General features: G+C 39.4%; 1 protein-coding gene across 6 annotated transcripts in view; it reads left to right on the forward strand.

The window, feature by feature from the left end:
- The window catches only part of atp8a2 (ATPase phospholipid transporting 8A2), a 64,931-nt gene that overhangs the window by 51,175 nt on the left and 2,981 nt on the right, over nucleotides 1–10,775 (forward strand). For all 6 annotated transcript variants that reach the window (XM_067435547.1, XM_067435548.1, XM_067435549.1 and 3 more), the window contains 5 exons: nucleotides 139–195; nucleotides 958–1,065; nucleotides 3,459–3,547; nucleotides 3,675–3,779; nucleotides 8,792–8,883. In XM_067435547.1, the coding sequence (XP_067291648.1) occupies nucleotides 139–195; nucleotides 958–1,065; nucleotides 3,459–3,547; nucleotides 3,675–3,779; nucleotides 8,792–8,883 (451 nt within the window). The remainder of the gene's footprint in view (nucleotides 1–138; nucleotides 196–957; nucleotides 1,066–3,458; nucleotides 3,548–3,674; nucleotides 3,780–8,791; nucleotides 8,884–10,775) is intronic.

The raw sequence follows: 10,775 nt of genomic DNA on the forward strand, positions 1-10,775 counted from the left end.
GAGGCGATAGTAAGTCGATGCCTGTGTGAAAGCCCTCATCTGGTTTTGTGTGTTAAAGCTGTGTAGAACGTTTTACCAGGATGATGAGTGCATATCATTACTGTTATTTATGACTCGCTCTCTCTTTTCCTGCTGCAGTATGTAGTGGTAACTGTATGTCTGAAAGCCGGTATGGAGACCACAGCATGGACAAAGGTACGTCAGTCTCCATCTTTCAGCACAAACACACACACATACGTGCTCTTCACCGCCTGCCATCCAAGCTCAAAGCAATGAGCGTCTCTGGCAACACTTATGAAAGTGCTGTCTAATGCATAACATTTATTACAAAGGATTTGTTCTATCTGGAGTAAAAGGAGATCACATTATAGAACACTTTGCACTTGATATCACGTGTTTGATTCTATACACTGCACAAAAAAACCTCCTAATGAGTATAACAAGTATCAACTCTTGTTTTCTAAAAAGGGTTTAAGAATTAAGAGAGTTTATACTACAAAACTAGAAAGAAAATGTCAGAAATGTTTTTCTTGTTTTAAGCATAAACTCAGAAAGTATATTTTAACAAGACTAAAATACTATGAAAATACATGAAAGCGCCCTCTAATATATCAGATTTATTTTCAAAGCATTTGTTCTATCTGAACTGAAAGGAGATCACATTATAGAACACTTTGCACTTGACATCATGTGTCTGGATCTATAGGAAGGTCATATATATATTCTGGGAAGTGCTTTAGATAGATGGGGAACATGTATCGCTGCTATGTCAGGACATTTCTCTGTCCCGCCGCCGTGTGTTGAGGGGACGTCGACACTCCCTGTCCGTTCAGCTGTCTACACACCAGATCTTGTGATGAAGTAGAGCAGCCTTGGTATTCACACGGTGTCCATTACAGTTGAAGAAGTCTTTATTCAGTGTGAAACTGACCATGACCTGTTTTTCTCTTGTTCTAGTTTTCTCATCTGGCTGTATGGGGCAGCATGGTGCTCTGGATGTTGTTTTTTGCCGTCTATTCTGCAATCTGGCCGAGCATTCCTATAGCGCCGGATATGTTGGGCCAGGTGAGTGCAAATACACACAACTGCTCATGTTTGTGCTTTACTCACCTCCTGCATCCGACTGCAGCCCGGCGCCTGGATGACTTGCTTTCTGGGTGTTCTGTATCAGATTTATGGCCCGCCGTCCCATTTCTCAGTCTCCCTGCACCTGCTACACAGTCACCCGAGCCCCAGGCTTTTACGGCCTACCCTGGAAGTGTTGACTTAAGCGGGTGGGCTGGTTTGTGCAATGCTACAGACGTGTGTGTGTGTGTGTAGTACTGTTGAAAAGTTTTCTCCCCTGTCTCAAAGGATATATACACAAAGTACCTCTGTTCCATAACCTAGTGAGCCGCTTCACTGTCTTCTGCCTTCATAGGCTACTTCCTAACTGAAATGGAACATTATCTAAGTACTCATTTGAGAAAAATAGGCGATAATTCTCTCTTATGTGTGTAAAGTGCACGGAACACGACTCAATTGATTTCAGTAGAGATAGGTGATAACTTTTTACTAAGCTAACAAAACACTAAGCTAACAAAACACATGTTCTGTAATAATCATATGCTTATTCGGCAAATACAAATATTGAGTAAAACAGCTATTTTTTAGTTTATTATTAAATTTCTATTCACACATTTATAATCATTTATCTTATATTACATATATATATATATATTTTTTTTTTTGGATAATTATATTAAAACAATAATTTAATTAGTTACCATTTCTTTTAATATATACTAAAATATATCCACACATTGTCAGGGTGGAAATTGCCAGACGCCCCACGATACAATATTACAATATTATCACGGTACTTGTACTACAAATACAATATTATTGCGATTTTGGGGGGGAAAAAATGATATGCTGAGTTTTGCAATAACACATTGCAATATATTGCGATTCAAGACCTTTTTTCAACTGCACACTCTAAAAAATGCTGGGTTAAAAACAACCCAAGTTGGGTTGAAAATGGGCAAACCCAGAAATTGGGTTGTTTGAACCTAGTGAATGGACCCAACTACGGACATAACTAACAGTATTAGTATGGTGTTCCTAATAATCCTTTAGGTGAGTGTATATCAGTACAATATTTCCATGCAAAATATTGCGATGCTATGCTGTATTGATTTATTTATTTTTTTGGACCCACCCTTAACACACTGTAGTTTCTAATTATATTTACAATCATTTTTTTTAAAAGGTTTGTTTTTATTAAAATATTTTTAAACACAATAATTACATTAAATAATTATTTTTATTTAAATACATATAATTAAATAAAAATTTGTATCAACACATTTTAGTATTGTATTATTATTCATATGTGTAATCATAATTTTTTAAAAAGTTTTTTAAGAATAAATATAATAAGAATATATAAGAATAAAATAAATAATAACAATAATAAAAATATTGATAAATGTGCTAAATAAATTACACTTATTACAAATATTGTTATACATATTAATGAAATAATTATTTCTTGGTTTGCAATACATACATGCTCTAAAATGCTACCTATGGAGGCGGATCGCTATATTTCGGAACAAAGCTAGTGTGTGCGTGCTTTGGGAGTGTGGAGCAGTTAGGGGTGGGATGGAGCTCTGAAGCCCTCCAGCCCATTAATTCGATTTGTGTCAGAAATCAGGAATGTGCTCAAGTATCACAGCAGCTGCTCTCGGAGGGAGAGAAAAAGATGGGACATCCCTCGCACTTTACCCTGCAGCGTTGACTTTTCTTTCCCCTCTCTGTTCAGATTTCTTAATCTCTCCATCTCTCCATGTAGGCCAAGCTAGGAGCACACATTATGCATGTTTTTCCAGCTCTGTGTATCAGTGTGTGTATTTTTGTGCGTCTGCTCGTCTGAGAATTTGGTAGGGTTGGCCTGGGTCTGGGGGTGTATGCGCAGCTGTCGCGCGGAGATGCCGTCTAATGGTTTTCGGAGTCTAGTAGATTCCGTCTGTGATATCAGCTGTGGAGGATCCTTAAAAGTGGGAGCACTTGATTGCACACTGTGAAGTTTCTCCAGCCGCTTGGATTAACATTAAAGGTTACTTCAGGAAAATATGATAGAGCCGAAGACTTTTAAATTGATCTGTGTTAATAAACAAGACCATTTGAGCAATGAGTTTAAGTAGCATTAGTTGTTATAACTGGTTTGTTGTAAGAAGGAACCCGGGGTGGAAAAGGGCACTTCTAATTTGGGCCATTCAACAGACAGCAAGAAAGAAGAGCTAACAGCAGGCGGCAACGTTAGGTAAATGGGTAATTAAACTCTCAAACAGGTCAAAGGTGGCACAGTCAGTCAACAGCTGTTGTAAGGAGAGGAAAATCCAGCATCCATTGATTTGTTGTAACATTTGTTAAGCACTGATTTATAACTGATGATCTGTTTATCTCTGTTTTAGGCTGGCAGGGTAATGCAGTGCTGGAGCTTCTGGCTGGGCCTGATACTGGTGCCAACAGCATGTTTACTCAAAGATGTGGTATGGAATGCGTAAGTAACATAAAACACACATCAGTGTGTTTATGGAGAAAAGACAGTGTAATTTGGCAATATAAATAAGCCACTGACATAGAAAGACTAACAGTTTCTTTCTCGCTTTGTGTGTGTCAACCTTCAGAGGACGACGCACAGTGAGGAAGACTCTGCTAGAGGAAGTGCAGGAACTAGAAGCTCGAGCCGTGGACCCTAGGGCAGCTGTCCTCAGAGATGCCAGCGGCCGCAGGTCCCTGAAATATGCTTTAAAATAAATCAACCCATAAACTTAGATAAAGTAGCTTAGATTGTTTTTCAAGATGTTTTAACATAATTACAGGCAAATGCCTAATTGTTCCATAAATCATACTCTGTTTCAAAACTTAGTGAGCTGACTCGCTGCCTACGTAGGAGGTCAGCAGCACACTGCAATAGAACCTCTTTAGTCACTTTACATAGGCAGAAAGTCATATAAATAGCCAATTTTAAAAACTTTAAATATTGTACAGTTGTGCTTGAAAGTTTGTGAACCCCTTGCAGAATCTGTGAAAATGATAATCATTTTAAGAAAATTAGAGAGATCATAAAAATCCTTGTTATTTTTTATTTAGTTGTGTCTTGAATAAAATATTTTACATAAAAGTTTACATATAGTCCACAAGACAAAAAAAAATGCTGAATTTATAAAAATGACCCCATTCAAAAGTTGATATACCTTTGATTCTTAAAGGAACACTCCACTTTAAAAAAAAAAAAAAAAGGCTTATTTTTCATGTCCCTTAGAGTTAAACAGTTGAGTTTCACCACTCTGTATCTGGTGGTAGCACTTTTAGCATAGCTTAGCATACATCATTGAATCGGATTAGACCATTAGCATCATGCTCAAAAAATGACCAAAGAATTTCAGTATTTTTCGTATTTAAAACTTGACTCTTCTACAGTTACATCGTGTACTAAGACCAACGGAAAAGGAAAAGTTGCAAAAAAAATGTTTAGGCCGATATGACTAGGAAGTATTGTCTCATCCCTGTGTAATAATCACAGGTTTACTGCCGTAAAAATCACATAGGATGTTACCTATCTGAGGACTACATTCAGGCACTGCATAATATCATTGCGCCGCTGCACCCATGATACAGCAGCAAAGCTCTGTGATTATTACACAGGAATGAGAAAATGTTCCTGTCTATGTCGGTCTAAAAATTGCAACTTTTAATTTTCTGTTAATCTTAGTACATGATGTAACTACAGAAGAGTCAAGTTTTAAATAGGAAAAATATTATCTTTGATCAAAGACTTTATTCTTTCATTTCTGATGCTAATGGTCTAATCCGATTCAAAGATGTATGCAAAAAGGTGCTACCGCCAGATTCAGAGATCGGCTAAATTGATTCAAATACGGTAAAACTCAACTGCTTACCTAGCCTAGAAATCTAGACGCACCCTAGAGGCAGCAAATCTAATCTGCCGTGAGTGTCGTCTAGCAACTCTCAATACAGTTCTGAGCTGTAAAAACCAAACTCTGATCAGGCCTATCACATTGTGTATAGTGTCAGTGGGCGGGGCTTAACATAATGACGGCAGAGTTGCGCTTGCATGTTACTAGTAAACACAGAACCTGGCGAAAACAGCGGCCTTTCGAATCAGCTTTAACCTCGACTCTGGAAGACTTGGAGTTAAGCTTTTCTCTGAGAAAATAAAAAAAGAACAGCACTGAAGTCATTCTTAAGAAGGGAAGATGTGTTCTGAGTTTTGCCGACCGGATACGGCTAAAGTTTAATCTATCAACTAGCTCCACTTCATGTTACTCTGGTTGGTTGTAGGGCTATCCAATCACATGCAGAGGGAGTTTGAAAGACAACCGTTTATTCCACCCCTCTGATTAAGTCCTGTCTATGGTGAGTTTCCAGACCAAACATCTTGATGTGGGTCTGGCTTGTCAGGCTACTGTTTACCTCTAAGGGACTTGGAAAATGAGCCTATTTTCAAATAAAGTGAAGTGTTCCTTTAATACTTTGTTGTTCCCTGGATTATCCATGACTGTTTTTGTGATGGTGGCTAATAAGTCCCTTGTTTGTCCTGAGCTTTTAAACTGCCCAATGTTCTTCAGAAAAATCCTCCAGGTCCTGCACATTCAGTTTTTCAGCATCTTTTGCATATTTGAACCCTTTCCATTAGTGACTTATGATTTTGAGATCTATCTCTTCACACTGAGGACAATTGAGGGACTCAAACACAACTATTAAAAACAGGTTCAAACATTCACTGATGCTCCAGAAGGAAACGTGATGTATTAAACCAGGGTGAAAACTTTTTGATTTTGAAGATCAATGTAAATTGTACTTAATTTGACTTTCAGGAAAGGCATAATTCTAGGCATAATTCTGGTAGGCAGTACTAAATTATTATTATTTTTTAACAAAAGAAAAATGTGGATATCTTCATCTTGTCTAAATTGAAGGATGAAGGAATTGATAACATTGAATGGCCACCACACTCACATCCAATAGAATGCCTCTGTGACATTGTGTTCCTGTTTATCCGACGGCGCTAGGTTGCACCTCAGACTGTCCAGGAGCTCAGTTATGCCCTGGTTCAGATCTGGGAGGAAATACCCTAGAAAACAGGATTCCTCTCCATCCTGTTTTCACCCCCCAGGGTCTTAATGCATTGTGGTTCCTTCTGGAGCATCAGTGACTGTTTGACTGGTTTAATACTTGTGATCAAGTCTCTCAATTGTCCTCAGTTTGTGAAAAGATGGATATCAAAATCATACAGTCACTGCTGGTAAAGGGTTCAAATATTCTGAAAAACAGATTTTTCTAAAGAACATTGGGCAGTAACTGCTCAGGACAAACAAGAGACTCAAGAACAACCATCACAAAACAATTGTAATGGCTCTTCCAGGGAACAACACGCAGTTCTAAGAACTAGGGTTCATGAACTTTTGAATGGGGTCTTTTTTTTTGGTCTTGTGGACTATATGTAAACATCTTTTATGTACAATATCTTATTCAGGACAGTGATAAATAAAAAAAATAACAAGGATTTTCAATTTATTATTAATATTTTCACAGATTCTACAAGGGGTTCACAAACATATACCTACATTTTAGATTATTGTTTTACTTGTTTTGCTTGTTGCAGTAAATTGTGGGGTTGTTTTGAAGGATGCGTGCAATGCAATGCTACAATTTTGTCAAAGAGAGAGATCCTTTTTTTATACAGTCTTCATGCCAGGCCTATGATGCCTTAAATGCCTATGGAGGAAGCTCACTAGGTTTTAGAGCTGATTCATTATTTGTTCATTCCTTCGCATTGTTTTTTAAATTAGTTTGTGGATGTGCGTTTTAGAAAAAGACTGCATTTGTGTTCAATGTGATCCTCTAACCCCTGCCTGAACACCCACAGGCCCAATGCTGAGGATTCATAGACTCGTAGAGTCAAAGGCAGGCATGTACGCAGGTAGAACCAGCCTGCCTGAATGTGACCCTCTATAGAGTTGTGCAGTGACCTCTGTTTGCTCCTTCCCTGGACCTTCATTTCAGCGTCATCTTCATCTTATGACTTTTCTTTCACTTCTCTCTTTCCATTTTACATTCTGCGATGTCAGGGGGCCGTGAGCTGGTCAGGTTTGCATAGCAATGAGCACTGGGTGTGTGTAGCTTCCTTAAGATCGTAGCTCTTGTGCATGTGTTTGTTTTCATGCTGTGTGTTTGTAGACTTGAGGCTAACTGAGTTAAGCGTTTGCATGGATTTAACAGTTTAAGCCCAGAGATATTACTCCTCAAATTGCATTTGGTGTACAGCGCTATATGAGACAGGAACTTGGCAGATGGAAGTGTAGTCTAATGCAGATTTCTTTGCAATACCTTTGAGTGTTTCGTGGTCTTTAGGCCACTAATTTATAGCCAGGGAGTTGACAGAATGGACTTCTAATCAGAGGGATGTTGGACGTAAGCCCTGTTTGGGTTTACCCCCTCATTCCCCCAGAGCAGAACACTTAACCTCATTTGTTTCAGTAAATATCCAGCTGTAAAAAGCATAATGGTTCTAAGTCATCCTGAACGAGTGTAAAAATGTGCTGAATGATTAAACATCAGCTTGTATTCAGCTTTGTTGGGCGGAGGCTGACACATTTCAAGAGAACATCCTAGGCGTTTAGATTTGCAGCTCCGTTTACCCAAGAAGACCCGAGTAGCCCTGCCGGACAAAAGTAAAGTATTTTCCGAAGTATAAGCCAAGCCCGGACTCGTACTTGAGGGACGGTCTGAGGAAAATAAGTTATTGAAAATTTGATTAATCAAAACAACTGTATGATATTCCAAGGATTGTCCACGTTCCAGAGAAACGACTTGAGGAAGAAAGAGCTCAGGTTACCAGCGAGCCTATGCGTCATTCCATCCTTTTATTTCTTTATTTATCCATTCATCATCCCCGTCTTTCAACCAGTCATCTGTTTTGCAGACATAGTTTTCATTGGCCGATGTTCTGCCATATCCCATATAGTGTTGTCGAATTTTTTTACAGAGCAGCCAAATGAATGCCACGTCCTTCCCAACGATAACAGTGCAAACGGTCCCCTTTGTAGCGCAATATGAGTTTGAGCTGTAACCTTGAGAAGTTTGGCACTCATCCATGACAACTGGTTTTCGGATCACCCTTTCTTTTTTTTTGGATGAGGGGAAGGATCGCTTTCATCTGATTTACAGGGAAACATCATAGACTGATTTGTTTTACATTGAACGTGTTTATCAAAGATGGGGTCGGGATCATTCGATTTCTCTTCATCTCAAAACTGTCCGCAAAATGGCATCAGATTCAATTTCCAGAATTGAAATTTTGCCATTTAATTTAGCAACCAGAGACGTCTTTATTGGCTACATTAATTTTAGAATAAAGAGCTGTTGAATACTTCTCATATTGATCGATTTTGTTTGAAGGATTGGAAAGCTTTAGGATTTAGTGCGGTGGAAATATTCAAAGAGATGTTTTTGGATCGCAGGGCTAAGTTTAATGTTGTTTAAGAGAGCTTTGGGAAGCCTTTTCTTAGAATTGTGCGAGTGTGTGTGTAAATGTACGTTCCGCTCGAGTTAACATCATTAAGAGTATCTGCCGTTCGCCAGGACAACCACGCGGCAGAGTAGAGCGCTGTGTTGTAGAAGTGCATGTGATTTGACCTCTAGCTGTCATCTCTGTAGCATATCAGCCAGTAACTGCACTGTGATTGGTGACATAACCCGCTTGTCTCTTTCTGTCCAGTCTGAACGAGCGTGCCCACCTGCTGACACGGGTCTTCAGGAAAACACCTTCCAGCGTGGGACGCTCAAACTCTGTGCAGCAGACAGTGTCACGTAAGTGCATGTTTCTCATGTGCCCTTTTTTACACTTCACGTCCACTGGCATCTGCAGGACCTGTGTGTGCAATGCTAAAAAGACCAACTATGATGGATATGGATAATACTACACCCAAAAATGAAAATAATCTCATGATTTACTCACCCTCAAGCCATCCTAGGTATCTTCTTTCAGACGAACACAATTGAAGTTGTATTTTAAAAAAATATTGTCTCTTCCAAGCTTTATAATGGCAGTGAATGGCGGTCCTGATTTTGAAGTTTAAAAAAAGTGCATCGATCCATCATAAAAGTAATCCGGCTCCAGGGGGTTAAGCTTTAACGCTTCTCATGGTTAAAACAAATAGTGCTGGGCAACAGACTCAAGCCCCTCTTCTCTTATATCGAAAACCTCTGACATTTATCTTAAAAATTCTCATTTTAGACTTCTAATTCGTGACCGGCGTCTATCCTCTGCATTTCTGTGTTCATCAATGCGTACGGCTGTCTGTTGGAAGCTTCTTGTTTTAGTTTTTAAAGTTTCTAATGCATATTTGGACAGAAGTCCTTTATTAACCAACTGGAGTTGTATGGATTACTTTTATGATGGATGGATTAATTTTTTGGGCTTCAAAATCTCAACCCCCATTTGCTGCCATTATAAAGCTTGATGTTCCAGGATTTTAAAAAAATAAAAGAAAAAATTAAAAAAATGAAAGGAACACTTTTAATCAGAGAATAGCATCAAGTCAGTTAAACTCCCAGGATATTGATCTGGTCAGTTAAGTAGCAGAGGGGGTTGTTAATCAGTTTCAGCTGCTTTGGTGTTAATGAAACTAACAACAGCTGCACTATATGGGCAACAATGAGACAACCCCCAAAACAGGAATGGTTTTGCAGGTGGAGCTACTGACTTTTTTTCCCCCAACTCATCTTTTCTGACTGTTTTTCACCAGTTTTGCATTTAGCTAGGGTCAGTGTCACTACTGGTAGCATGAGGCGATGCCTGGACCCCAACAGAGGTTGAACAGGCAGTCCAACTCCAGAGTGGCACATCAATACGTGCCATTGTTAGGTTTGCTGTGTCTCCCAGCACAGTCTCAAGAGCATGGAGTAAAATTCCATGAGACCGACAGTTACTCTAGGAGAGCTAGATTGGGCAGAAAAAGGTCCTTAAGCCTAGTTCTCACTGCCCGATTTTTGCCCCTATTTTGAGTCGCCGACAGGTTTTGTGAAATCGCCGACAAATGCCCGAGATCATAGGCAAATTGGTGCTCGTGCACGCGAGTGACAATCCAAAGTGTGAATAATCAAAGACGTGATCAGAGAGAATTGCCGACGAGTCGCCAACGCCAGTGAGATATTTGGCATGCTAAATATCTGGACCTGTCGGCGATTGAAACTCCTGAAAATTACATCGGCGATGACCGACAGCCAATGAAAGAGTGAGATACTGGGCAGCGGGAGGTTCAGGGAGGAGTTATAGAGCAGAATATCAGTATTTTAATAGATAGATTTACAATTCTATCAAACAGAAACAAAGGCCAAAGATTTGCACATCCAGCCACAGCAGCACATTACAAAATTGTTGATTTACCTCAAACTGTATTTGCAGAACACAATCCTGGCTCCCTCTATCTCTCCAACAATTTCTTCCGCCATAATCTTTTTTTCTTTTTCTCCACAAATCAGCGCACATACAATTTGAAGCAAACTTTGTGCAGTTTATCATTTTCAATAACAATTCCAAGTCTCGCGCGAGAACACCGGTCTGACACACGTGTGATCTCGCGTTGTTTACTTGTCACATCGCACGTGTGTTTGGGAAACGTAGTTTGCGCACCGGAGAGAGAGAGTTGTTGGCGATTCTTCCTCTTGTTCAGTCATGCAGTGTGAACTCCTCTGTCGTC

The sequence above is a fragment of the Pseudorasbora parva genome, chromosome 24 (genome assembly GCF_024679245.1).
Source record: "Pseudorasbora parva isolate DD20220531a chromosome 24, ASM2467924v1, whole genome shotgun sequence".
NCBI classification, from domain to species: Eukaryota; Metazoa; Chordata; class Actinopteri; order Cypriniformes; family Gobionidae; genus Pseudorasbora; species Pseudorasbora parva.